This window comes from Gymnodraco acuticeps, unplaced genomic scaffold, assembly GCF_902827175.1.
Source record: "Gymnodraco acuticeps unplaced genomic scaffold, fGymAcu1.1, whole genome shotgun sequence".
NCBI lineage: Eukaryota > Metazoa > Chordata > Actinopteri > Perciformes > Bathydraconidae > Gymnodraco > Gymnodraco acuticeps.
The window spans coordinates 1,230,225-1,257,529 of record NW_022991444.1 but is presented as its reverse complement, the minus strand read 5'-3'; the positions used below and the strand labels follow the sequence as shown (position 1 = coordinate 1,257,529).

Below are 27,305 nucleotides of genomic sequence, written 5' to 3'. Positions count from 1 at the left end.
ACTTTGTTACTATCTATATAAAGTAACTCGTTACTTTACTCGTTACTTTACTCGCCGAGCACGTACGAACTGCGCATGCGTGAGTGGCAATAACTTTCCTTACCAGCAGGCGGCGGTAGTGTGTATTTGTCATTCAAAACAGGCAACAACCGGAAGACAGAGAAGAAGAACAGACTACGTGATATAAACAAACAACAAATAGCGTGTGCGGTAGCTTCACCTTAGCATGTGTTCTTTGCAGGTGTTTCTTGAGGTTTGTTGAGGTTTGACGTGGTGTTTACAGCAGTGGATAACAGCTTCTGGCCTGGACACAGTTTGCACCTCACCGTCACATTCCTGTCTATTCTTCGGACGAACTCAAAATAATGGGCATACCTCCACCCCTCGAAAGTTATTGCTGACTCAGCCATGTTTATGCAGCACTGCATGTGGAGATGTGGATGCACAAATCGCGCAGATTACGTACATATAAACCTACAAAGTACTGATATAGTAAATAAAAGAATAATTGTTTTTGTGTAGTTGTATATTGCAATAATAACGTATGGTTGTCACAAAATCCCACGGCACACCCGGACTTGCCTTTGGGAACCACTGGAGTAGACTATAACATCAGTACACATTTAAAAGAAGAAAAGGAATATTTTATGAATTCAAATCACAATTGCTAGTTTTTTATTCAAAAAAAGTATTCTTTATGATTAATTTATGAAAGTTGGTCTATAAAATGTTTTAAAGAAATGTTGAAAAACAATAATAGTTATAACATAGCAAATCCTAAAACAAAACCCTAACCTTAATACTAAATCAGAATAATATATAATAGTATAAATGATTAAATCCCAAAAGATGCATTTGATTAATTGTGTCAACTTTATTCTAGAATCAACTGTGCACATTTCTGTTAAATCCATTCACAACAAATATGCTTAAGGAACTTCTGACATTTATTTTATTGATTGGTACATGGTACAATTGAATCAAAAACATTTTCAAAATAATAACAAAAACTGTCTATGAACTGGCTTTACACATATAAAACATATCAAACAGCATTAACATGAAACAATTGCAGAACCATGCCAATTATAAAACAAAAAAATGACACATGCACATTTTAATAAATAATCAATCTCTCTCTCTCTCGCTTATTCAGTCACTCGATAACACTCGCTATCTCTCTCATTCATGCAGTCTCTTTGTCTCTCATTTGATGGCAGTCCTTGTTCGACAGTGTTACTGCAATTTGGCTGCAGCAGAGAGCAAGAGATGTACAGAAGGGAGTGATAAAAACATTAACACCACACATACATAAAGACCGCATACAGGGAAGGAAGGTGGTGCTCAGCTGTATGCAAGGCACCACAAACCTAAAGGGAGAAAAGAAGATAATTATTTAAACAATAATATGTCGGCAATAACGTATCTATATTGGGATTATGAATTGATATATAACATAATAATTGATTGCAGGCCTTCTCATAACCTATAGGTATACATAACTGCAATTACACTAATGCAGCGTCCACACGCCGCCGCGTGTCTGAAGCTCGACCAACAACCAATCACATGAATCTCCCGCCCCGGACACACAAGCACGCGGTTTTATTGGCTAGAGCTTGTACTGGCATATGATTTGATTGGCTGACGCTTCCGTCGAAGCTTCAAAAGTTGAACATTGCTCAACTTTTGAAGCGTGTAAAGCGAAGCGACACTCCCACAATGCAGTTCGGCAAAGTGTGACGTCACCCCATTCAAAGTGAATGGGCAGAAGTAGTGATGGCAAAATGAAGCTTTGAATGAAGCATCGAACCACTTGGAAAATTGTGTCGGAAATAGGTTCATTTCTCGAAGCTTCAGTTACAGCGACCTCTCCTGGTGAAGTGCAAGGCTGCAGTGGGTTTAACGTATCTTTGCCTTGAAATAATGAACTGAATATTTGATGCACACACACACTAAGACTGAATATCATGTTCTATTTGCAATTAAAGATTGATAATTGTGTGTATTGGGTTATTGAGAAGAGACTAGAGAGTGCTGGACATTTTTTTGGACGGAGAGGGCCTTTTATCAGTTATTAAAGTATTAAAGTTGAAAAGCAATGATCAAAAGTTTGTATATTCTGGGCTTTGAACCAGGTGCGAGGAGGAGATCGCCGCATCCTAGCCGCCGGCTCTATTCACTGGGCTATCTATTCCTTAAACTATTGAAGTGTTTTTATAGTAATTGTTGTCTTTTTGTTCACAACTTCTCCACATTTCGAAGTGTTTCACGAGCCAGAACGACCTATCTTTCTTCCTGGCTTGCTCTATAATGATCCAATTAAAATGCAATACCAACAACTCAACACAACAACGCAAACTACGACAACAACCCACACATTGTGCATTGTTTAGAGCGGTTATAAAGTGTTGAAGCGCTCAAATTCGAAACTGTTTCAACCTGTCACCTGTCAGAATCGAGACGAGGCAGTGCATTGAATCACCTGATTGGACGGCGAACCAGTGAGTTGATTCATTCAGGAAATGAAGCAGTTGCTGCTTCGGACGTCACATGTCACGTGATTTGAAGCAGTTGCTGCTTCGGACGTCATATGTCACGTGATTTGAAGCAAGCTTCGAAGCACTGCTTCTATGGAATAGAAGAAGTCCAGGGTTGAAGCTCCGTTCGAAGCTTCAGTGTCAAACTGCCATCACTAGGCAGAAGTGTTGAAGCTTCAACGCACGCCGCCGTGTGGACGGGCCGTAATGGATCACAGGCCATCGTAGCTAATCGTAGTGAACCTTCTGCATTCACTGTATTTGAGGAATGTGTGACATTAGCCGCTTTCACACCAAGTACTTTGCTGTACTTAGTGCCCGGCACTTAGTGCCAGCACTTAGTACCCCCATGGAACTAAGTACAGATCGCGTTCACACCGGAATAAGTTCCCTGAGGGAAGATTACGCAGATGAAGCAGCTGACGTCACTTCTTTTTCTGCTTTGGGTTTACTGGCAGGCCGCAAACAACTTCAGGGCGTATACTGCCACCCGAAGTCCCCGGCCGGAAGTCCCCGGAGTTGGGGACTGGCTTCAGTAGAAGCTGCTGGGACTCCCAGCAGCTTCTACTTAAGCCTACCGAGTAAATCGCCAGAACGCCGACACATCCTCATCTCCACCGCTCCCATGTTTTTTTTGTGTTGCCATAAGTTATTCTCTCTCCGTTGGTGCGCTGGACTAATGCTAATAATGCCAGCAAATACAATGGCGGCTTCACAAAACTTTTCAGAGTTTTACGGGCCGTGGTTTGCAATTCGCCCAGCCAATCGAAATTGGTACTTTTTTCTCCCCAGGATAGTACCACCTCTCTAGTGCCCCTTTCACACCAACGCGGTTCCCGTTCTAGCTCTGTGCTTTCTGGTTCGGAACCGGTTTTTCTTTTCAGCCACCGTTTTGTTCACACCGCAGAGAGCCCGACTGGTGCTGCCGCTGCTGCGTCATGACGTCACCGTTTACGTCGCTGATTTTGTCCCCAACGGCGTCGGGTCGATGATCGTGTTGCTTTTAATCATACGAAGCCAGATTAAATTAAATAACTACTTCTCAACCCTTGTACTTTTCTCCAGAGTGCCGTGGTTCATTGTTTATTAATGTGTTCAGCGGCATTTACCGACCGATGCTGTGCTGCCCGCTGTTTGGCATCACAGCTGTTATGAAAGTTTCTATGTTATAAAATGGGTGATGTTAGCATAGCAACCGAAGCTAAACTGACTATCTTGACTACTTGTTGCTATCCTATTGTGGCATAAGCCGGCACATTTTACCGGCGTATTTTTCATTATGATTCTACTTGTGATAGTCGGACATGAGTCATGACAACCTGTGCAGCCCATGTATTGATTCCATCTGATAGCTGCTATAATACAAGACAAAACGTCTGCCTGCTCTCCACAATGATCAATGACAGCGAACGGATGGTCAAAGTGGGGTACAAATAAACAGAATCACACGAAGCCTGGTTAGTGTTGCCTGACTTTATAAAGTGTGTTTTTTTGTGTGTGGTTGCGTTCTAGTCACTTTGGTCAGCGCTACTGCTTGTTACAACTTTAATTTGCCGTACTCGCCATAAACTGTTATTGCTCAGGTTGATCCCGCCCCTACCCCTGCCCCTGCCCCTGCCCCTGCCCCTGCCCCTGCCCCTGCCCCTGCCCCTGCCCCTGCCCCTGCCCCTGCCCCTGCCCCTGCCCCTGCCCCTGCCCCTGCCTCCAACGTAAGCAGTTCTTGCTTCTAGACCGCCAATTTTTTGGTACTTGAAAAGTACCGGGTTTCAGAGCTTAGAGCCGGCTCCGCTGCGGTGTGAACAGGAAAAAACTGTGCTTTTCCGGCTCTAGCTCCGAACTGGCCCTGGAACCACGTTGGTGTGAAAGCCCCATAGCAAGCACTAAAAATGGGGGTAAAAGTTCTCGGAACTAAGTACTCTTTTTGGTGTGAACGCAAAATTCCAGGCACTATCGGAACTAAATGGGAAAAGTACGGGTAAAAGTACGGGTAAAAGTACTCCGGTGTGAACGCGCCTCATGTGACTCTAATGTGCACGACTTCAGAGGAAAATGTTTTATTGCATCGGCATACCAGACATGTAGACAGGCGAGAATGGCCAGTGAGATTCCACAAAGAAGAGCTAAAGGAACTGCAAACAGCAAGGAGAGGCAGCGGTACGTCCAGATGCGAGTCTTCTCAAAGCCAACCACGCTGTGAAGCCACACTCGATCAATGCTATGAGGTGTGGCGGGCTCTGCCAGTACGTCACTGACCTCTACCTACAGTATAGATGAGAAAAAATAGTGGGTGGTACAAGGTTAGTCAAAGCAGTTTGTTTATAGAACAAGTGCAACTGTATTCAGTTACAGTATAGATGCGAACACATAAAAGCATAAATAGATTGCCAATCCAAAAAAAGTTCTCTCCTGTTTTTACAACCTAAGAACAGGTGAAATAAAGTTAGTCATTTTTCCATAAATTATTCATTATTAGTAACAGGTATAAAACAGTGTTGCCAGGATATTTTTCCCAAGTTGCTGTTTGAACATAGGGTGGTTTTCAGTGGCCAAAATGATTATCACTTTTTGTGTTCTAAAGTCATACATAAAGGAAGAAAACATATTAAACACTGCATGTAGTGTTCTCTTTCTTATTTGCCTGTTAACTTACGTTATTGAGTAAGGAGCCCCACGAAGATTGCCTACTTTATAGTGAAATCTCTCCTGGACTGGTGATCAGGACCTCTGTCTTAGAAATGTGACCAATGTCAATTAACATCTTCAAGATAATTTAGAAGTGGATTAAGATCATGTGCTTTGTTCAGTTTCAAGTGGAAATACAGCTACCTGTCATAAACATAGCAAAAATAAGAGCTGTTCTCAAAAGAGACTCCAGTGTCATCACAAATAATCCAAAGAAAATAGGACCTAAAAGGGTACCTTGGGGTACACCACAATAAATAGCAGCAGAAGAGGATGACAGAATGAACCTTAAGGTGCTGGTTGATGCCATGAGGGTCCCTGTTGACTGGAAGGGTGGGTGATGGCGTACGGGTGGATGTGGGTGTATGGGTGGGTGTGGGCGTAGCAGGGGCCGTGGAAGGGGTTGGAGGTTTGGGCGCTGGAGTCGGGACTTTTGATGCAAACTCAGGAGGAGGAGGAGGCGTGGTTATTTGTTCTTCTTCTCTGTCATCGTACTCATCACTGTCGTCATCGATCTTACACTCCACCAGACAGTCATCACTCAACATCATCATCATCACTGAAGGACCAAGGATACGCTGGCTTTCACTTGCAAGAAGATATAGGGTCTATTCTGATATAGCACTAACATACACACATTTATACTGTAAATAAATGCACACACAGCACACACATAAATACACCCCTGCAGCACATTTCATTTCAGGCATGTTGTGTGTAACAGCAAGCTGAGCACTGGCACTAGCACCTGTTAGCCCCCAAAAAAGAAGCCATACCAAAATCTGTAAATAGCAGCTGGCCATTTTAAAATGACATTCAAAAATAAAAATAGAGCAAAATAAAAGAATGTGTCATATTACCTAAAAGATATGACCAAAGTCTTGCAGTTGATTAAGTCTTTTTATTATTAATTAATAATACATGCAGGTTGATTTTAAAGACTTATAGCCCATTTGCATTGATATACATGAAACAGCTGCTTCTGAGGTGAAAAACTATTGTTGCAAATCATATCCTTCTTGAGATATAATGGCAGCAGATCCACAACAGGGACAGTAACAGTCTAAATGATAAATCATGTCTGACTTACCTTACTTAAAGGGCTATCTTAATCCTGTATCAGTGACATAGACCCTTGCAGAGGAAGGAGATAAGAAGGCAGACGAGCCCTGCAGAGTGATAATCTGAAATGCCAATGGGATCAGTTCAGCCGCTTAATCACAATGTCCCTCAGAGCTGAGTTGGCTTATGAGAACTCATACACACACAGACAGACACCAGAAGTGCTCATTTGGTACAGTGCCTCTTATTCCTTGTGCGTGAGTCTGTGTGCGTGTTGGGTGGCTGTGAGAAGGGGTTATTTTAGGAAGAGGAGCGGATGGGCCTAAAAGATCACGTTACAGCACTAGGGTGCCATCGTTACACACAAATTGAAACAATCACACACACAAATGCACACACCTCACGCACGCACAAACACATACACACACAGAGCACAACAATGAGGTGGGAAGTGGTATTTGCTTATTTAAAACTATGATAAACATTTACTTGTATATTGTTAAACGACAGCAGAAAAAAAATATATTTTTGAATATTTTCCTATCTTTATATTGTATGTGTTTATAACTTCAGCATCAAAATGTTATCTTTTATTTTATTTTTGATTGGATTAAAAGTGTAAGGAGGCCGCTGTTCATGTCCTTTTGGACACAAGAGGCAATTTAATAAGCTGATAACATGCACAAATGTTGTTAAAGTGTGTAATGGTGCTTCAAGCTAGAAGCATATGGGAAAATTCTATGTAAGCTGCTCCCTCATGGCTCCCTGTAGATCTGCCCATGGAACACAATTGAAATACACTGACAACCTTTTAATCATTCATCACTTTATTGAGTTCTTCTTCTTTCTTTTTTTAATACCACATATACATTTGGACACAGTACATTTTGTGACATCATCAAACAGTGAATAACAGGGTGTTTTAATCATAGAGGCAGAATCAATCAAAAGATAATTCTCCTTTAATGTTTCCAATACTGAAACACAACAGAGGGGAGATTCGATAACGTAAGAACATTTCAAACGCTTTTGGAGTCATTTTACACTTGCAAAAAACCTTAAACAATGGAACCTATAGATGGTGTTGGATAGTCAAAGGGGGGCCAAAATGTGTGGATGAATGAGAGAAAGAGTTTTGATTGTGGCTCCAAAATGTAGCCATTGCATTCACAGTTTAAACCAGAGAAAGTCTCTCTGATATGGGGACCATTTTGGCTCTTGAGGCTAGGGCACAGTTTCCAGTTGAAGAGCAAGACAACCTCAACCCTGAGTGAGCAATTCTAACTTATTCCATTGAAGCCAAACCTGAGTTAGCTTGGCTCTAACTCTGCAGAAGCCCTGAGTTTAGCCTGCCTTTCAGGCCATTTATCACATATGAAGGGGAATGTGTGTCTGTTTGTTTGTGTGTGTGTGTGTGTGTGTGTGTGTGTGTGTGTGTGTGTGTGTGTGTGTGTGTATGTGTGTGTGTGTGTGTGTGTGTGTGTGTGTGTGTGTGTGTGTGTGTGTGTGTGTGTGTGTGGTGTGTGTGTGTGTGTGTGTGTGTGTGTGTGTGTGTGTGTGTGTGTGTGTGTGTGTGTGTGTGTGTGTGTGTGTGTGTGTGTGTGTGTGTGTGCTTACGCTGCATGCTGCATTAAAGTATGACCGGCCCTACTGTCTAAAGTCTTTCCAACATCTTTTGGGGCCCAAAATGTTCAATATTAAATGAATAAATAGATAAATAATTATGAAATAAATCATTCAGACAACACAAATGTGCCTACATTTATAAATAAAACAATCGTTTGGGAAATAATGATTGACTTAATTCACTATAATAACATGTTATTTTGTCATCTGTGATGCGGTAGAGTTTTATGGCCAGGCGTCAGGGAAATAGGGAGAACAAAGTTTAAAAAGTAATTTAGGAACAATGTTAAAATGTTAGAATTAACTCAAAATTGTTCAGGATAAGGTCAAAATATTACGAAAAAAGTTTCAAGGAAAAGTTCAAATGTGTCTAACAAAGATGAAATACCAATTAGAGACAAAAAGTCAGAATACCCTTTCATAAAAAAATTATAAAAATAAAATAAAATACATGTTTTAAATAAAACAAAAATCTAGAGAATGGTGTTGACACCTTGAAATTAAACATGGAACTTTATTCTGGTTAGAAAATATACCTTAAGTGTGACTTTACTCTTAATATTTTGACAATGTCCTCGAAATGCAAAATTAAAAAAATATTTCCATCCTCTTGCTTTTGCCCCTATGCCTGGCCCGAATACTGCTCTGTACATCTGTCTTTTTAGTCATGTCACTATTTATTTCATTTAACTTTTAAATGGTGTCTCTCTGAACCTAGATGAGGATGCTCGCGTGCTCCACTAGCTAGATAGCTGGCTAAGGAGGTAGCATTAAGCTAAGACTTAGACAATATCAAAATAACCGTCTGTTTTTACTGTATCTGTTTAAAACAGGGGCCTCTATTTGAAGCAGGGGCCTCTATTTTTAAAGTTTAGAGTTAAATTGCCATTGTTTTTGATCGAGCTAACAGGTTGCTAACTGGCTAAATGTGGTGTTCTCAATTAGCTATCTTAAAGGACAAATATTATCCCCATTTTCGGACTGATACTTGTATTTTGGGTTTCTTCTAGAACATGTTCACATGCTAAAGTTTTCAAAAATATATATTTATATTTCCCCCGTCTAATACGCTTGATTTATTAACCCTAAAAAAGCCCAGGCTGCTCTGATTGGTCAGTGTTTCCGAGTCTCATGTGCTTTCTGTGTCTCTGCATTGTAATTGCAGCCAGGGAATGACAGCTCGTTTAAAGGCACAGTTTTTAAAAGCGGGCTGTGTGCGTTCTTCCATGGGTTGACTCTTCACAGTATTTTTGTGGCACCTGACCTATTTGAAAAATTAAAAAAAAGATATGAAAACCCACATTTTTTACAATATGGGATATTTAAAAAGCAGGGAACATGCGATTGGTTGAAAGGTGGGAGGGTGGTGAATGCACTCCTGTCATGAAAAGTGACATAGATAAAAACGTTCATAAAGAAAAATGTCATGAAATAAAACTTGACACGAAATCAAAGTGTTATCTGGAAAAGTAAAACTACACTATTGGACATAAATAAACATAACTTGAATGGATAATATCCAATGAAATGATATTATCATAAAAATGAATGATGAGAAAACACCTCAAAATAAGCAGTTGAGTTTAAACTATTTCTTCAAGTAATTCACACATCTTTGTTTCCATCTTGTAACGTGTGCTTGATTTGATTTAATAACGTCTTAATTAATATTGAACACCTTGGGGTTCTTTTCAAGTGAAATAAATGTGAAGAGTAAAAGATTTGAAGGCACTCTGGCCCCGGATCAGTTTTCTTTTTTAAATGAAGCAAACATCAGAGCTGCCACTAAGGGGCAGCCTAAATATATTTTTTAAAGTATCATGGCAGCCACTCTTAAAAGTCAGTCTGGTGATGTCACATCCCTGATTCCCCAAAAGGTACAAAAGCCTGGGGGACTCAAACAGACCCAAAGAAAATAAAAATACCAAAACCAGCTTTAAAACAGACACACAGTACAGTACAGTTACACGGCACCGAGACTAGTGGCACAATGAGATGGCAAATATTATACATGTGTCAAAAAAATAAATCAATATCTTCACTTAATGCATCGTCGGCATCAGCATAATCATCGTTAAACAACAAATCAACAATTCCACTCATCCTCTCCTTTCTTTTAGTCCACCGGTCTGAAAAGGGTCCTTCCTCTGAGGCCGAATCCAACTTTTTTGGCAGTGGGTGCAGCTTGAGGAACAGAGGAGGAGGAGGAGGAGGAGGTGGAGGAGGAGGAGGGAGCAGTGGGGGGAAGGGTTGACGGCGGCAGGGTTGGCTGGCGAGACAGGAGCTCCTTGAACACCGAGTTCATCTGACGGCTGATCATGTCCTGAGAGAGCAGAAGAGGAGAAGCAAACAGCAGAGGAGGGAGACATGGAAGATAATGAACATCCCTCAAAACACCACCCACTGAAAGATGCTATATAGATGCTGCGTTCAAGTACATCCATTTAAAATGCCCCTTCTCACACAATGATAGTCATTATCTTATAAAATTATCGTTTGTGTAACTTTCATATTTTAAAGGTGCTAGTTCAGATTCACACAATAAGACTAAGACTAACAATAAAACTAAATCATGGAGGTAGAGGTAAACCACCATCTTCCGTGTTCTGTGAGGTCAAATAACACTTTTAATCAATGATTCTGGTGGCTTTGACGATAGTTAAATTAGCTAAACTAAAGGTGGCTAAAAACCTTTTGGGGGCTAACTGTCAACTAAGTCATACATTAACTAGTAAGTAAGTACCACATACTACTACAAACTAATATTTAAGTATATACATTTGCTTAAGCTACATTTAAACAACAGCTTCAATATGAAAATCAAAAGAGCCAAACTAACTTGTTAAACTCTTACTTTTAAAGACCAAAGTGCAATCACATTATGTGTTGACCACAGGAAAGATCTCAGAACAGAAACAGTGTACTGATCCTTTGTTAGAAAGACTCATTAACAATGTTAAAATAAATGATGGACTTGTTATGGAAAGAGCCAAAGTTATATCCCTCCAATGTATCAACCACATTTTAAATCTTTTCATGAGATGTCTAATGCCCTTGTTTTTTCATTCTAACCGTGACCCTAACCCTAACCCTAGCTCCACTTTCCTGGCAATGCTCTAACCTGCCTTACTGAATTCATAGTGATTACTGTGGGGGAAACTTCTGTGTAGCAATGCAGTGGGAGTCACCGACTCATGAAGGAGACACGGGATGAGCAGTAGCTTTGATGTCAAACACTGATGGTTTATTTGGAGCTTCGGCCGGAGAATTCACAAAACAAGTCACAGCAGCCACAGTCTGACTGCACGGGAGAGTTGCCACATCAATTCTGGAGCGCCTCTCTATTGCTAGACCTTTTAACTGGTTTCACAGAGAGTAATCAACATATTTTGAGAAGATAGCCTAAACAGCTGGGAACACTGAGTTACTTGCGTCTGACATCTATGGTCTCGAAGATTTCATACCTTGGAGTCCACAAACACCGAGAAGGAAGTGTCCCAGTGTACCCACAACAATAAACCATCTGTGACCTAGGGTTGCCCGGTCATAGAAATGGGAACAACAACACATGGCTGAATCAGCCCATTTCCTTAAGGGAGTATAACAGACGTCAGGGTTGGTCATAGAATAATTATTCCCTAACAAGTACCATAGGCACAGGTGTAACGTATGAGCTGTATGAGTCCAGGATGGTCTACAAACCTTGTCCACTGGTGGTCTGTCTGCCTGAACAAATGGAGGTCTATCTGGTGGTCTGAAGCTGCCCTGTCTCACAGTGTCCAAAGTGTGTCTGCGCTCCTGAGACCTAAAAGATAAAAGGTAACACAGGTTGGACACAATATATATCCAATCCAAAGTATCCAAATTTGCTCTGAAGCCAGTCATGATTTATGTTTCTACCACTATAAAGACCATTTCATATAATATCAGATCATGGCAATGGTCCAAATTCAATTCAAATACTCATTACAAACTCTTGGGAACTTTCCTATAAATGTGTAATGATGAGTTTGGTTATGTCTGTGTGTGCGTTTCTTTGTTTGTCTGTCCCCGACTAAAACTTAGAAAAAGGCAATCAAGTTTTCACATAAAATAAAGAATGTTGAGATATCCCATGACATTTTCATACTCATAATTACGAGATAATAGCCTTGTTTGTATAGATAACATGGCACATGGAATGCATTAAGCTTCCTTGGATATGATGCATTGTTATTTTAAATATGGTATTATTGTGTATGGTTCTCTGTCATTTTCCTTATTGCTGAATGATATTATATACATGATATGTATCCCCTATATCTTGACATCATATCATATCCCTTCATACAAGAGGCTTTAAATCACTATGAATTCGAGGGTTGAGTCCAGCACAGAGTACACACATCATACGTTACACACAAGGTGTCATTTCAGTCTTACACTGGCAGGTGTCGTGTGGCGGGAGAGGTTGGCTGCTTTCGATTGGGGCTCCCCTCACTTCCTCTCTGTCTCCCGGGCAACGAAGCACTGTCGCTGTTAACCCGCATCCTGTCGAGACAGCGAAACTTTATGTAACTGTGTGTCATTTGCATTCATGTGGGAGAGTTTGTTCCTGTTTGTAACTGTGTGCAATAATGTGAAAGTGAGTATATTTGATCGTGTGTGTGTGTGTGTGTGTGTGTGTGTGTGTGTGTGTGTGTGTGTGTGCATTCGTTTTGCTGTCTACATCTATTGTGTTTTTTTGGTGTGAACTAACATTGCATAGTGCTTTCAAGTACGTGTCGGTACATATCTGTGTGTGCGTACCGAGTTGTGTTCTCCGTCTGTAGATCTTCTGCTGTCAGGTTTCCAGTGCTGCCTCCCCCTCCTCCCCCCTCCTCTCTTTTCCGCTCTGACCTAAGAAATTAGAAGAAAAGAGAAGGATATATTAAGAATACATTTCACAAGTACAACTTCTTTTTTTAAAGAATAAAGGTGACAAAAAAGTGTGGGAGGCGGCAGAAGCAGGATTTATTTCAAATGTTTACACAAACTGCACATTCTCTATAAAACTACTGTAATTGTAACTGGATCTGCAGTTTAAGCACCAATACACACAATTGAAGAAAATAAAATGTGAGTGTTTATCCAGCGGTTCCAAAACAATTTGAAACCCTTTGTGTGTGTGTCATGGGGTCTGAGGTTTAGGACTTTCATTCAACGTAAATGTAGCGGCATTATACGGAAGCCCTTAGAGACAAGTTTGTAAAAATGAAATTCTGGTGATCCATTTTCTATGTATATTTCTCTGATATAAAAGCTTTTGCAAGGATAATCTTTTAAATGGTTCTTTACCAAAACATTAATCTGTGTAACTGCTTGTAAAAAAGCTTTTGGCATGGGAATTGTATAGTTGTCAGGATCATTGTTTTGTAATGCTCAATTGTGTTTTCCTCAAGATAAGTTGTTGTGCCTCCATGCACTCTAAACCAAAGGTCCATATATTGTGTGAGTTATGTAACATTCTGTCCTGTTTAAACAGCAGAAACATATCCTAAAGAAACGTAGAAAGAATATCCTGTTGTGTGTTTTTCCACCTGTTCACATTAGAGAAAACATCTTTATCAGTTTTATGGTTCAACAGATTTAGATTTTTCTCACTGGCCTCTTAGGGCTTCCATACTTTATACAGTGCCTGATAAACTCAACTGACTGTAGTCCTGGAGGCTTCTACAATACATTATTGGCGCTAGTGTTGTCACGATACCAACATTTTGGTTTCGATACCGATACCAAGTCAAGAATTGCGATTCCGATTCTTTTTCGATACTTTTCTTAAAAAAAAAGAAACAGTCTTAAATGTAATTATTGTGCTTTATTTCACACCAGAACCATAACACAAACTTTTAAACAATGAGAACAATAAATAAAATAAATGACAAGAATTCGTTAAGCATAATCTCAAACAACTTTTTTGTCAACAAGCCGAGGCGCAGCGGCAGTTGCACTCCCACTTGCAGCCATGCTTCTCGCTTTCTCACATGCTCTGGCAGCTAGCGCGTGCACGAGAGAGGGGAGGGATTTAGAGCGTGCTTGAGAGGGGAGGGACTGTAGGCACGGCTGCAGTGCAGGGAGTGGAAGCAGAGCGCTGAACACACACGGCTCTTAAAACGGTGCTTTCTCACCGGAGTACTTTTCCCCGTCATTCTTAAAGTACCGATACTAATGAAACGGAGGAATCGTATCGTTTTTAACGGCAGGGTATCGTGGTACCTTTCAAGTATCGGTACACCGTGCAACACTAATTGGCGCTAAGACTAAAATAAATGTCTCAAACTGAGAACGATGCCTACAGGATCCCTTCCAATATCCACTCCTGTCATAATAAAGAACATCGTTCTGGCTATGGATGGAGTTGTTGCCTGAATGGTTCTGATGTGGAAATGTCACTCACCCATCCAACACACTGATGTACTTGTGAGGGATGAGACCCTTAACCCCTCCCACTTCGCCTCTCCACCAATCACAGGAGGCCTTGCTCTGCAGGATGATCAGCTCTCCCTGCTTGAAGGACAGCTCTGCCGGAGATCTTGCTGCGTAGTCAAACATCGCCACTGCCTCCCATTCTGTACACATATATACAGTTACGACTCATTTTCACACATTCTATATCTTTTATTAATCTTATAAAGTGTGTGTTTCCAAAATGTGTGTGTGTGCTGTTTACTGTAAGTCCTCACCTTCTTCACTTGGCAGATGCTCGGTCTCCCCGTCTCCCTCTTCTGTGATTGGTTCGCTGCAGACAGAAAGACAAAGGAAAGTCGGTGGTCACGCATTGTTCCTCTTTACACAGACCAACTGAAATACCACAGCAATCCTCACTTCTATAATCCTATTTCACATAATGCTCATACCGCTGCAAGATTGAACAAATGACCCTCAGAAAGTATATTATATCACTGATTCATGCAGAAAACAGAACATGTTAGTCAATTACCCAAAAGCGGACTTTAGGGTGTAAGAGGTTGTCATGGACACTGTCGATATGCCCGAGGCTCTTGTTCAGTTTTACTAAGCAATCAGCTTAATAGTATTAATCTGTTTTCACACAAAGGATTGCCAGTTGCACAGAAATTCCTTTGGCATGGCATCATATTCAGTTCGGAGAGGATGAGCCATGAAAGGGGGGCTAAGGGGCAAGCTGCTCTTCATGCTTGGAAGTCAGACAGAGTCTTAAACTCTAACATTAGCAACAGATCCTAGGGGAGGCTGGGGAGAGGATATTAAGTTTAAACACGCCTACTGGAAGTCAATGTAATCACATGTTCAAGTTAAATAAGTTCCCTATTAAACCATATTGTACGGAATGCCGAAAGTGACCAAATGTTGAGAATCATCAAAAGGTTCTTCTCAAGCCAGTAAAATGGTCACAAATGATAAAATACTAGTTAGATAGTTAAAACAAGGTGTAATAGGAAATACAATGCTTTATACTTTCCCTTTGAGCTTAAAACCTGGTAAAAAAGCCCTTTTTTTCTCCTTTGCCACTATGAGATGCTAAATTCATACGCTAATAATACAATTAGTTTACAAGCTTAAATGCTAAGCTTTAAAAATAAATGTATTCTCTATAAAATAATAGTTTCAATAGTTGCTGAAATTCATGAATACTTAAAAAAAATAGCATTAGCTAGCTAATATTATTAGCATTAATTTGACAGCTAAAATGCTAAGCTTTAAACAACATTTTTGGGGCTCCAATTACATATTGACTCCCTCCTAACTATCGCCGGTGATTGCTGGTCTCTCACCAGTACTCCTGCTCCAGAGTCATGTGCTTCTCGTAGACGGGGCCCGGCAGTTCTGATTGGCCGGAATAGATGATGTCATGTTCGAGGATCATGGTTTTGACGAGATCATTGATCTGTGGCTGCCTAGCAACAGCATCATCAGAATCCAATCCCCTCAGCAGGCTCGGCCCGAAACACACGGCCAGGTTATAGGGCTGCATCATGTTCTCATCGCTGTACTGAGACACACTGGGAACACACATGCACTTATTATGAATGAAGTACTTCTTATTATGAAGTTTTAGAGTAATAGAAGTGATAGAATATTGCACACTGGGTTACATGAGCTTACTGATTGAGGAAAGCGAAAAGGTAGCGCATCACGACGAGGAGAGGTCGTGGGAACGTGGAGATAATCACTTTAATCTGGGTCGCTCTCTCCGTGACCCCTTCGATTTCTGATCATGACAGACAAGAGAGAGGAAAGAATTAAACTAATATGACAAGTTTTGATAGTTTGTGGTTTCAGTTCCCCATGTCTGCAGCAGTTAGGAACTGCATAAATGCATAAATGACTCAGAATTCAAACTTGATGAAATGTTGTGACTAGTACTTAAACTGCTGAGGTGCGGTGGCTAGGTCGATTGAGTACGCCACTTACAGAAGATCCGAGTGTTTAAGGGAAGTAAACAACCTGTAGGCGGGTTCACGACCCTGATAAGCTGTGCAAAATGTTTGGCAAACACAATTTGGCCTACAGGAATAACAAGGAGACGATGAGAGAGATCACAGCAGCAGCAGCATCAACATGCACCAGCAGAAAGAGTGGAGGATGCACTGCCTGGAATCAACAGTATACGTAACAGAAAGTGGTCATACTTTGTGAGGGGAGCATCAGCAAAGTGGCAACCACTGTGTAATGCTACTACGCTGCAAAAAGCTCAATCAAATGAATCGCTGCAACATAAACTTCCAACGGTTTATGTCTCAAATGTTTTTTATCTAAAGTCCTAAGAAATCCAATTGGTGGAAAGTGTAGAAAACATTGAAATCTTTCATGTCACTTTTTCCTAGTTAAAACAAATCTATTCATGCATGTACTCTTATATATCACACAAAGTTTGCTACTGTTTCCAATCCGTGTTTTACATGTGACAAAGTTGGATGCATAAGTGAAAAATTGAAATACTTATCCGTAATATATGTTTTCTTGCAATATTTTGTTATACTTTTCTATTATCATTTCATTAGAACTTATTTTTGATATCATAAATGTTTTGTTTACCTTTCATTTATTTTGTTATAATTTGTTATTTTTGTATTACTTCCATAAGCTACCATATTAAGTGCAATATTAGAGGCCATCATTTACATTCTTTAAACACATTACATGTGTCATAGCAAGATCTGACAGATTGAAGTCTTATTTTAAAATTCTTACCTCAGACAAAAAGGTGTCCTCAAATTGATATATTTGAACAATATATTTGCACATTCATGACTCATTAATGATGAGGTTTGCACACTTTCTCAATAGATGCTAGTAAAAGGGCATAAATGAACTAAATAAACATTAGAGTTTATATATAGGGGACTTACGGACACACTCCAGCAGCTGAGGGTAGCTGTCGTACGGGAAGAGAGGAGGCTCAAGGTTTCTGAAGTAAAGCTTCAACACACCAGCAACTGAGTCCAGGTCACACTCACTGTCCGACAGAGGATCCTCTCCTACGGCGGGGGAGATGCAAAAACGTAACGTTAAGGAAAGCAGGAAGGTTACAGCAAAACGTTGTGGAGCACACTTATACAGGATTATCATTTTTGCCGTACACATCCTAAAAATAAACATCATACGGAAACAGTATTTTTCACAATTTTCGATACAAATGTTCCATCTGTTATTAATGATTTAAGGATATAAATAACGTATCGCTTTCTGTGAAAACTATAAAGTTGCACCATTTATGTTTTGGTTAGATCTACAAAGACTGTTTTAAATTCAAAATTAAAACTATAATTATTGCTTGCGGCTCTATGCCTCTGCCAAAATATCAAGTTGCCGATTAACTATGAGTCATTTCTGCGAACTATTGTCATAATCAGCATGAATTCCTGAGATATGGCCGGAAACGTGTATTATGAAAGGCAGTTTGTCATTTTAAACCTTTTTGAAACCTAATTGGGTGAATTACTGATGTTTTGATGACTTGATACTAGTTTGGGCTTTTTTTTTATTACCAAGGTATAGCCTACTGTTGGATACATTAATTTCAATAAAAAAGTTAGAAGTGGATTAGAATATGAAGTATTCAGTCTGAATACATTTTCTTTAAGAATGTAACTCTTGAAGGCAGTTTGTCATTTATACCTATTTTGTTGAAACACTGCTGTTTTGACTTTACTAATACATGAATTATTTGAGTTACGGCCAAAAAAAAGTGTTATGAATTCACAGTGACCTTGACCTTTGACCACCATCCAAGTGGACCTTTATGCTAAACGCGAAGAAATAACCTCAAGTCATTCATTAGAATTTGCATTCACAAAAATGTGATGGACGGACATGTGCTGCCTATGGGACGGACAGAATATATTTCATCCCGCAAAGATACTACATTTCCAAATCTCATACCTCTTTCAAACGCATCTCTGATGTGGTTAACTTCCCTCTGTGACCCAGGAACTCTGAATATCCCTTCATGGTGGAGGCCTGAGACACAGACACACACACGTTATATTATATAATGTGTTCATAGATGCATGATGCTCCATACAGGATAATACACACACACACACACACACACACACACACACACACACACACACACACACACACACACACACACACACACACACACACACACACACACACACACACACACGAAGTACTTCCATCTTCTCATCCCCAGTGTCCAAATCTCTCTCAGCATGGCTCATTGGTGTTCCATAGAAAGTGACTCACCGTGAAGGTTTATGAAACGAATACAGCTCTCAACCACCACAGGGATCTGCTGCCCCGAGCTCTGGAGAAGAGAGAGAGGCAGAAACACAGAGATGAGAGAAAATGGGGATTTGGATACAAAGAAAGAGGGGACAAGGATGACATGAGCCATACCAGGGAGAAAGGAAGATGCAGTGCAAGGGAAACAGTGAGTTAACAGAGGAAGAGAGTTACACAGCTAAGGAATGAAACTAAGTGAGTTGTGTCATTGTATGTCGCTGCCAGGGGCGTAACTTTTAAGTACTAAGGTCATGAGCTCAAGACACTGAACCAAGTTTGGGCTTTCACATTTTTCAAAATGTTGTGTATATTACTACTGAACTGAACAAAATAGAAATGTTTTTTTCCATTAAACTTTCAAGGCGACTATTACTTAATTGTTGATGTTAAAAACAAAGAACTCTTTGATATAGGTCCCTCACCCACAAAACGAAAAAAATAAAAGTTGTTGTTTTACGAATAATTTCTCGCTGGATCCAATGTTATGACCTTTGGACAGAGCACCCATTCCGGCTGGTATCAGCCCAATAAAGGGCTGTTATTATTGTTATCACCAAAATCGTAATAATTCAGACGGGGCAAACTACCCTTACACTGTTCGAAACTGTTTACATTTTAAACCCATAGCTTTGCTTTTACAAAGACTATGGTCTGAGTTCAAATATGCTTGATACGTTAGGTAACATACACAATTCAAGTACGTAATGTATGGTATATAAGTTGACTATTGTTTGCTAGTTGAAAATACCAACAGGTTTACCTGGTTTAGCACGGATGCTTCATCACATGACTTCCTACTGTATTCCCGTCATAACTACTACTGACACAGGTCGAATCTTAACATTACATCAAGGCTTTATAATGCTCGACTCTCGTTGGCCAACTTGGACATTAAGCGGACTCCTATGGCTTAATAGCACACTACTGGCGAGGACGCTCTGATTAAAGGAGTAAGTGCAGTCATATCAATCCACAAAAAATAGGTCCTGTCAAATTATTGTCAACTGTGGCCAAAAACCCCACATTTGTCTTTGGTTTACCATCGGAAACACCATGAAATAAGTTTGGAATTGTTCTCTTTATATTTTTCGGAGACCACAAAACTTTGGATTCATGATGGCTAAATAGTATTGAACCTCCCTAGAGTGATCAGCTCACCAACGGATGATGACAACCTATCTAGCTATAAGGAGGATGTTTAAGGCCTTACCACCAAAAAAGATGTTCTTACTGATAACATTGAAAGTGGGTGGCAAGAGACTAGCTAGCTGCCCTGGTCACTGCAGGAAAAAAGCCCAACGGCCTTTTTTAACAGAAGCAGTCACAGATGGGGTTTAGTACCTGAGTCCGAGACATTCTCCTTCTTCTTCTGCACCATGCCAAGCACAGTCAAGAGGAGACAGAAAAAAGCACAGATTAGGAAAAAGGCAGAGTAGAAAATAAAGGGAATAAAGATTTAGAAGCAGTGGGAAGAGGCGCACATAAGCACACGCACTCTGAAAAGAGGAGCCGAGAGAGGAGGCAACAAAGAGGCCAGTGCATTTTAATCCCTTTCACAAGAGGAAGAGATAAAAGGGAGGATTGAAAGGAGAGAAAAGCCAGCAATAAACTATAAGCATCACCATACACATGAAGGCAGCTGTGAGTACACTGGGGGGATGGAATGTTAGTGTGTGCATGTGCTCCGCCAATTCTTCTGCTTCAGTGTGACAGGATTTTCCAAATGGTTCCCTTTGGAGGGTTGAACAGCAGTACATCGCAGTGCAGCAAGCAAATAAACGAAGTAAAACAGGGGGTGTATTTCAAAGGGATGTTTTTTCTTATTTGCATGTGTGTGTGTGTATGTGTGTGTTACCTGTATGTAGGTGACTATGTCTGTGGTGAAGAGTGTGTGGCAGAATTGGGAAACAGGCCTGGACTTCCGAACACGCACAGACCGAGCACATTGCGTTCTGGGAAATATAATGATGCCATGTGGATGTTAATACTCAAGATATCATTATGTCCCGCATTACTATTAGCCGTTAACATATACTTCACATTCCCCCCTTAAAAAAGATATTTATATACATAATAGAAAATTGCACAAAATTGTATTTTAGTTCAAATTCCGTTCATCTCTCCTCTGCTCCTTGTCCTCTGTGTTCTCTCCGTGTCTCTGTGCCTCTCTCAGTCATACTCTCTTTAATATTAGTAGTGTAAATACACTGTTTACCTGGAAGGGTCACTGTCAACAGCCTCCGCTGGAAAAAAAGGACAGAAAACAAGTTAAAGATTAAGGTGTAGTTTTTATTTTGCACAAAGTCTGTTAAATGGCCCTCAAGTGATCTCACTTGAGTTAGCGTTGGTTTGCTGTAAAGCCTTCAATTTTAGAAATGAAGAAAAATCAAGGTAGTGGGTCAAGGTTTCATTTGAAGCTACTAGCATAAAATAAAAAGGAAATATTCTGCTCATTTTCAGGTTCATATTTGTCATTTTTGCTTCTACTGTGAGCCTAGACTGTTCTGATTGGTTAGCTGGCCAGCTCTGTTGTGATTAGTTAACTGCATAGAGATATGTCGGAGATGTCCCGGCCCTTGGCCTATCACATATACTGTGTTGAAGCGCTAGCCAATTAAAAAACGGGTCTTACATAGTGATGTCACTAAGTCACGGAAGTAAACAAAGGAGTCCAATGGAGGCGTTTTAAGCAGGAAAGGGGGGGGGGGAGAGAAACTCCTTCTGGAGGTAACTTTGGGATTTCAGCCTTTGCAGAACATTTACATGCACACAAACCTATATAACACATTACAGGAAAGGGAAACCCCCTATTTCAATCTCTGATTAACTTCAATAAAATGAAACAGATATTTGTAGAAATGTGCCTTTAACTAGCCAACACAACTCTTTGGAATGAACCTTGATATGTGTTGATAGACATTAGGCTGTGGCTTAAGGAAATTGCCTTCCCATTATCTCTTACTGTAGCGAAAGAGTACCTTTCTGTATGGCATCATGTAGAAGGTCATGTTTGGCTTGGAGTTTGAAGGTAAGAGAACTGCTGATGAGGAAGTCCTTCACTTTCTAAGACAAAAAGTAAAAAGAAAGTCTGTTGAAATTCATGTAGCCATCATAACATTCACAGTAAGCATAAAGGTAAAATATGTGCGATCTTACAGAATATAATTATCAGCAGTGAAAATTATATTTTGGTGTGGTGTGGTATCGTGAAAATAATTGTGCGTTTATATTATCAGTCTGTATAATAACTTCACCTTTAAAAGTACCGTAATAGCAATATGTCCACCTCTAGCTCACTCACTGTAAAATAGTAGGTCTCTGTCTCCTGCTGATTGGCTCGACGCTTGGCAATGGTCAGCTTTTGGGCGGTGTTTCCTCCAGGGGGCTCGTGTGTTAGGGTGCTGAGCACATCGGGGGAGGGGTTACAGTCGCTCTCACACATGTTGTCCAGTAGGGCTGTGAGGGTGGCTTTAAGTGTTTTACTAACCTGAGAAAGGGAAACAAAGATTGATTGGTTAATTCAGTTCTTTAAGATTACTTCGGTTTCCTTGAAATTACGTCAAAACAATTATTAATTTAGAGGGACAGCTAACTCCAATACTCCAAAGTCAAGGAACAGAAAGACGTTAGCATCGACTAATAAGCAAAACAATTGTAACGAGATGTAAACATTAATGACGTCCTCTTATTTTGTTCTTATATAGCTAGCTGAGGAGATGCACACTTCCTTCACATATGATTTGCTGGATGTAGTTGAAAGAAAGTAGTTCCAACACGAAACTGCTCACAACAAGGTCTGTTAATTATCTTAAGTAATCAGGTCATGATTTCTTGAAAGAGACATTAATGTTGAGTTTTCAAAACCCAGCAACTCACACTAAAACCAGAAGATAAAAATAAGTGTAGATAATAGAATAATATTTATTTTAGGGGGGAGTGTCCCTTTAAATTTCATTTCTTTAAATTGCATATTGTCATTCACTTACTTCCTATAGTGACTGATTGACAGTGCCTGAACAGATCATTAAAGAAACAGGCGGTGTGAGTTATTAGCTTACCTCCTCTGTTTCCAAGGTAACAGCAGCGAGTCGAGATTGAAGCTGCTGGAACCTGGTCTCTAGCTCGTACCTCACCTGGCTCTCCGCACTGACCTCGCACACCTGAAATACACAAACGAGATCAAATGTAAAAACATTACGAAGCATTGTCAAGCTTTTACCACCGGTATATTGTTTTTTTAAAACTCTGTTATGCTTTTATTTCAGGTTGACTTTAAAAACAAATACGAGTAGTCATAATAGTGCCATAAAAAAATAAATAATCTGTTTCAAATTAAGAAAATAAAGGAGTAATTATGAAGAGGACTATATGAAATAATAAAGAAGTAAACAAAAAAATATATATAAAAAATAATCACAAAACATTTAAATATTTGTTTAACATTTATTTATATATTTTTTAAATATAAATGATTTTAATTCATTTTTAAATATTTACGTGATTTTTTTCTCACTTGCATTTTCTTTACCACATTTACTGCATATGACTCATTTGATTTTAACATGGTATATATTTATTATGATGTATACAACAGAAAACCAGGGTGCACTAATTCCAGTGTTCCCCATTGGTCCTGAGTAAAGCCCCCCTCTGATCGCTGCAGTGATTCCCCCTCCTCACCTGGTCTCCCTCATGTGGATGGTAGTTGAATTTGAATGGAAGGCAGAAGGCAGAGTCGTGTTGCTGTAGCAACCCATCTCTGTCTCCACCCTGGTCCAGGGACGTCACGGCGGCCTCCAGCTGCTTCAGCCCCGTTTCCTCCGTCTTCTGGATGCGCCACCTACTGGCCAGGTAGCACTTCATCACCCTCTCCACGGACAGGTGGAAACCCAAATCACAGCACTAAGGGTGGGAGGAAATGATGTATGGGGGCATTTAGGAGGAGGAAAGGGAGGAGGAAATGGTATGGAAGGGAGGAGGGAGAGAAAGATGTGTTGAACAGGCAATAATGCATCCAAACTACTCCACATGATATCTCTGCTTTTTCAGATAATAACAAGATGGAGATTCACAAAGATAGGGGAAAAAAACAGATTTATGTATATTTCTGATATTAGAGTTGTACATGTAAGAGAAAATAAATGCATGAAATATCTCCTTTGTGTTAAATCCAATGGTGTATTGTAATTTAATTATGATCTACTGCCGGCATAATAGTGGCAGCATCTGTGGTGTGATAAGATTTATCCAATCTGGCAAAGTGGAGTCCTTTTGGTTCCTTGACAAGAAAAATACACTACTTATCAGATTTTCTCTCCAATGTTTTATCTTTTGTACAACTTAACTCTTAGAATCTCAGATTTTTTTCTATAAATGTAGTTCCCCACCCCTGGCTCCATAATTCCCATTTTGTATCATATGTTCCTTACGTCGATGAGAGTGCTGATGTCCTGCAGGTAGTACTTGTTCATGGCTGCATTGGATGCTGCCAGATTCAGCAGGTAGTCATTACGAGCCTTGGTACACTTCAGCTGATTCTCCTGCACTCTGCCATGCCTCTGCACACACACACACACACACACACACACACACACACACACACACACACACACACACACACACACACACACACACACACACACACACACACACACACACACCACACACACACACACACACACACACACACACACACACACACACACACACACACACACACACACACACACACACACACACACACACACACACACACACACAGAAGATAAGAACACAAAATGATGTGTTGATAAAAAGACAATATAGGTGCTCATCACCATGATTTGCTCACTCATATAAAACATATGCTTCAAGGATTACAGAATTTAAAGTTTATAGTCTCAAACCCACTGAGACAAAACAACAGGAACAGGAAATGATTCTAGACTTCTTGTCTCTCACACACATCGCTGACACAGGGGCCGTTTCTCAATCGCGAGGAAATATTTCAAGGATACTACGTCATCGAGTGCCACCGAAGGACTGTTCCAATCTCCAGCATACTTGGAATCCCACGAGGCAGCGTCCTTGGTTTGGGGGTAATTTTGAGGCTGCACATGGGTAGACTTCGCGTCCTTCAAATCCCCACAATGCTTTGCGCACGGACCAATTTCACCAAATCTGTTGCGGAAAATGTAAGGCGGGGCCTCTCATATGACGCACACCTGCACACTTGTTAGCCTGTTCCACTCTTCGTTTTCCGATTGCCAGGAAGGATTCTTGCCTAGCTTGAAGGAAGTGACTCGGAAGACATGTGCTACCAAGCAAGCATCCTCGCGATTGAGAAACGGCCAGGGGGTGTTTCTCAATGTCGAGTAAAGCTGCTCCAGAGCCACTATTTCAAGCATACTACGTCAGAGTGCCGCCGAAGGACTGTTCCAATGTCCAGCATACTTGGAATTCTACCGAGCCCAGCGTATTTCGTTTGGAGAAATTCCGAGGCTGCACATGTGTAGACTCCGCGGTCTTAAAATCCCCACAATGCTTTGCGCACGGACCAATTTCCCCAAATCTGTGGCGGAAAATGTAAGGCGGGGCCTCTCATATGACGCACACCTGCACACTTGTTAGCCTGTTCGACAATTATTTGTTTTACGAGGCTAGGAAGGATTCTTGCCTCGCTTCTGAAGCAAGTGACTCGGAAGACATGTGCTACCAAGCAAGCGTCCTCAACATTGAGAAACACCCACACTCACTTTCTCCATCAATCTCTCCATTTTCTTGACAGAGCTCCGCCTCTGGCCTCCTGATTGGCCGAGGCCGAGCTCAGCTGATTTTCCAGTGTGTCTCTCCTCCAACCGCTCGGCTTCCTTCAGTTTCCCCTCAGCTATCAGGCAGTCTGTGTGGTACTGGTTGTACGTCTTCAGAGCCTTCATTAGCACACAAAATATAAACTTCACGTCAGTGCATTGTTATATTATTTTGCATTATTAGATGCAAAGACCACCGTGTAAAATGCTCACCATCTGCATTTCAGTGGTGACCTTCAGCAGCTCATCCTGCATCTGGATACCAACTTCTTTGCTCTGCAACACACAAGGGTAGATTGTTTGTCAAGTGCCTATATTACATTACATTACATGTTACTTGTTAGATGCTTTTATCCAAAGCGACTTACATACTCAATACAAAAATGAATGCAATAAGCGCATTCACACACCAGAGTACTTTTCACCGTACTTTTCCCGTTAGTGCCTGGAATTTTGCGTTCACACCAAAAAGAGTACTTAGTTCCGAGAACTTTTACCCCCATTTGTAGTGCCTGCTAGAGAGGTGGTACTATCCTGGGGAGAAAAAAGTACCAATTTCGATTGGCTGGGCGGATTGGAAACCACGGCCATGGATGTATAATAAGAACTCAATACAGGTGGGAGGCGGGGCCTCATTCATTCCTATGAGAGTTGCTCATTGGCGCATGATGATAAAATGGCCCAACTTTTGAGAGAGCGAAACGTCACAGATTACCCGGCATGCCTGAGAAGTACCCGTATGTGCGCTCATAGCGCATGCGCAACTTTAACCAAAATGCTCGTTCACATCAAGCACGCCAATTTGCGTACACTTAACAGCACCGCACGTTCATGACAGCATGGTAATGATTTGTTATTATGATGGATTTGATATTAACGAGGCGGCAGTTAGCAGCTAGCGGCTAGCTAGTCATTATGCTAATGTAACATCAATCGTTATGTAATTATATTACGCTGTAACAGGATCTAGTGATATCCAAGCAACAGAGCTTCATTTAGCATGAAAGAATGATTGCACTGTATATATATACTTATAATTATAAGTAATATTAACTTTATTTAATACAACATTTAGGTTCAAGATTTAATCATACAGCCCATGTAGTATGATAATGAATTACAGCAAACATGTGCAATATATCCATTATTACAGCTCCGTGGGATGGCAGTAAGACGATATGGATCCGTTCTTATTGTGCATCCATGGGTAAAGATAAACGCAACTCACATTGGTTTCTCATACAGCATCTCTGTAAACTACGTGTATTCACTGAATTTCACTTTAACGGCCCGTTGTAGCTCCAATAGCTCCAGCCCCGACCCTCCCTGTGAGCACAGTGTGCTCTGATTGGTCAGGACACGTAACATGAACGTGCCGGGCGGCGCGGTCCCGTGTTAGATGCGCGTTCATAATGCAGAGGGAAATAACTCTCAGAATAACGTTATTAGCACATTATTACAACTTGAGGAACGAATGTTTTTAATAAGGGCTATACAAGTGTTCATACTGGGTAGTTTATTTAGTTTAAAAAAAATTATCCAACGATTTACAGACCACTCTTTCCCAATGTAAGTCAATGGGAAAAAGTGTTTCCGGGCCTGGCAACCAAACGGAAGTGTAGTACCGCCGTTTGGCCAGCACGAATATTTTCATCTGAGTCCGGCGCACTTCCTGGGGGCTTGACCACGGCCCGTAAAACTCTGAAAAGTTTTGTGAAGCCGCCATTGCATTTGCTGGCATTAGCATTATTAGCATTAGCATTAGCCCCGCTCACCAACTCAGAATAACTTATGGCAACACAAAAAAAAACATGGAAGCGGTGGAGATGAGGAGGTGTCGGTGTTCTGGCGATTT

General features: G+C 40.6%; 2 protein-coding genes across 3 annotated transcripts in view; both read right to left on the bottom strand.

Moving 5' to 3' along the window:
• Positions 1-900: 900 nt before the first annotated feature.
• zgc:158296 (uncharacterized protein LOC791212 homolog) lies at positions 901-6,529 on the bottom strand. The gene is made up of 4 exons (XM_034196494.1): positions 6,313-6,529; positions 5,510-5,781; positions 4,612-4,799; positions 901-1,370 (listed from the first exon to the last, which is right to left on the bottom strand). Exons 2-4 carry the CDS (start codon positions 5,777-5,779, stop codon positions 1,187-1,189), a joined length of 642 nt encoding a protein of 213 aa, XP_034052385.1. The 5' UTR covers positions 5,780-5,781; positions 6,313-6,529; the 3' UTR covers positions 901-1,186.
• Positions 6,530-7,089: 560 nt separating this feature from the next.
• Positions 7,090-27,305, bottom strand: part of arhgap4b (Rho GTPase activating protein 4b) — a 44,942-nt gene continuing 24,726 nt past the window's right edge. The window contains exons 5-24 of one of the 2 annotated variants that reach the window (XM_034196469.1): positions 25,664-25,726; positions 25,397-25,570; positions 24,092-24,220; positions 23,343-23,564; positions 22,721-22,822; positions 21,964-22,149; positions 21,641-21,725; positions 20,878-20,905; positions 20,518-20,614; positions 18,624-18,684; positions 18,294-18,371; positions 17,261-17,389; positions 16,014-16,119; positions 15,683-15,910; positions 14,612-14,667; positions 14,326-14,497; positions 12,699-12,788; positions 12,333-12,440; positions 11,613-11,715; positions 7,090-10,233 (exon numbers count right to left, since the gene is read on the bottom strand). In XM_034196469.1, coding sequence (XP_034052360.1) covers positions 10,027-10,233; positions 11,613-11,715; positions 12,333-12,440; positions 12,699-12,788; positions 14,326-14,497; positions 14,612-14,667; positions 15,683-15,910; positions 16,014-16,119; positions 17,261-17,389; positions 18,294-18,371; positions 18,624-18,684; positions 20,518-20,614; positions 20,878-20,905; positions 21,641-21,725; positions 21,964-22,149; positions 22,721-22,822; positions 23,343-23,564; positions 24,092-24,220; positions 25,397-25,570; positions 25,664-25,726 — 2,424 coding nt within the window. In that variant the 3' untranslated portion in view covers positions 7,090-10,026. Of the gene's footprint in view, positions 10,234-11,612; positions 11,716-12,332; positions 12,441-12,698; positions 12,789-14,325; positions 14,498-14,611; positions 14,668-15,682; positions 15,911-16,013; positions 16,120-17,260; positions 17,390-18,293; positions 18,372-18,623; positions 18,685-20,003; positions 20,032-20,517; positions 20,615-20,877; positions 20,906-21,640; positions 21,726-21,963; positions 22,150-22,720; positions 22,823-23,342; positions 23,565-24,091; positions 24,221-25,396; positions 25,571-25,663; positions 25,727-27,305 lie in introns of both variants that reach the window. The other variant, XM_034196470.1, reaches the window with a different exon arrangement.

What these genes read in the sequence shown, in the direction of transcription:
- zgc:158296 (XM_034196494.1), bottom strand. Translation starts at nt 5,779, where the DNA reads ATGATGATGATGTTGAGTGATGACTGTCTGGTGGAGTGTAAGATCGAT. An exon ending in GCATCAACCAGCACCTTAAG is followed by an intron (nt 4,800 to 5,509) that starts GTTCATTCTGTC and finishes TCTATACTGTAG; the next exon opens with GTAGAGGTCAGTGACGTACT. An exon ending in CTCGCCTGTCTACATGTCTG is followed by an intron (nt 1,371 to 4,611) that starts GTATGCCGATGC and finishes TTCTCCCTTTAG; the next exon opens with GTTTGTGGTGCCTTGCATAC.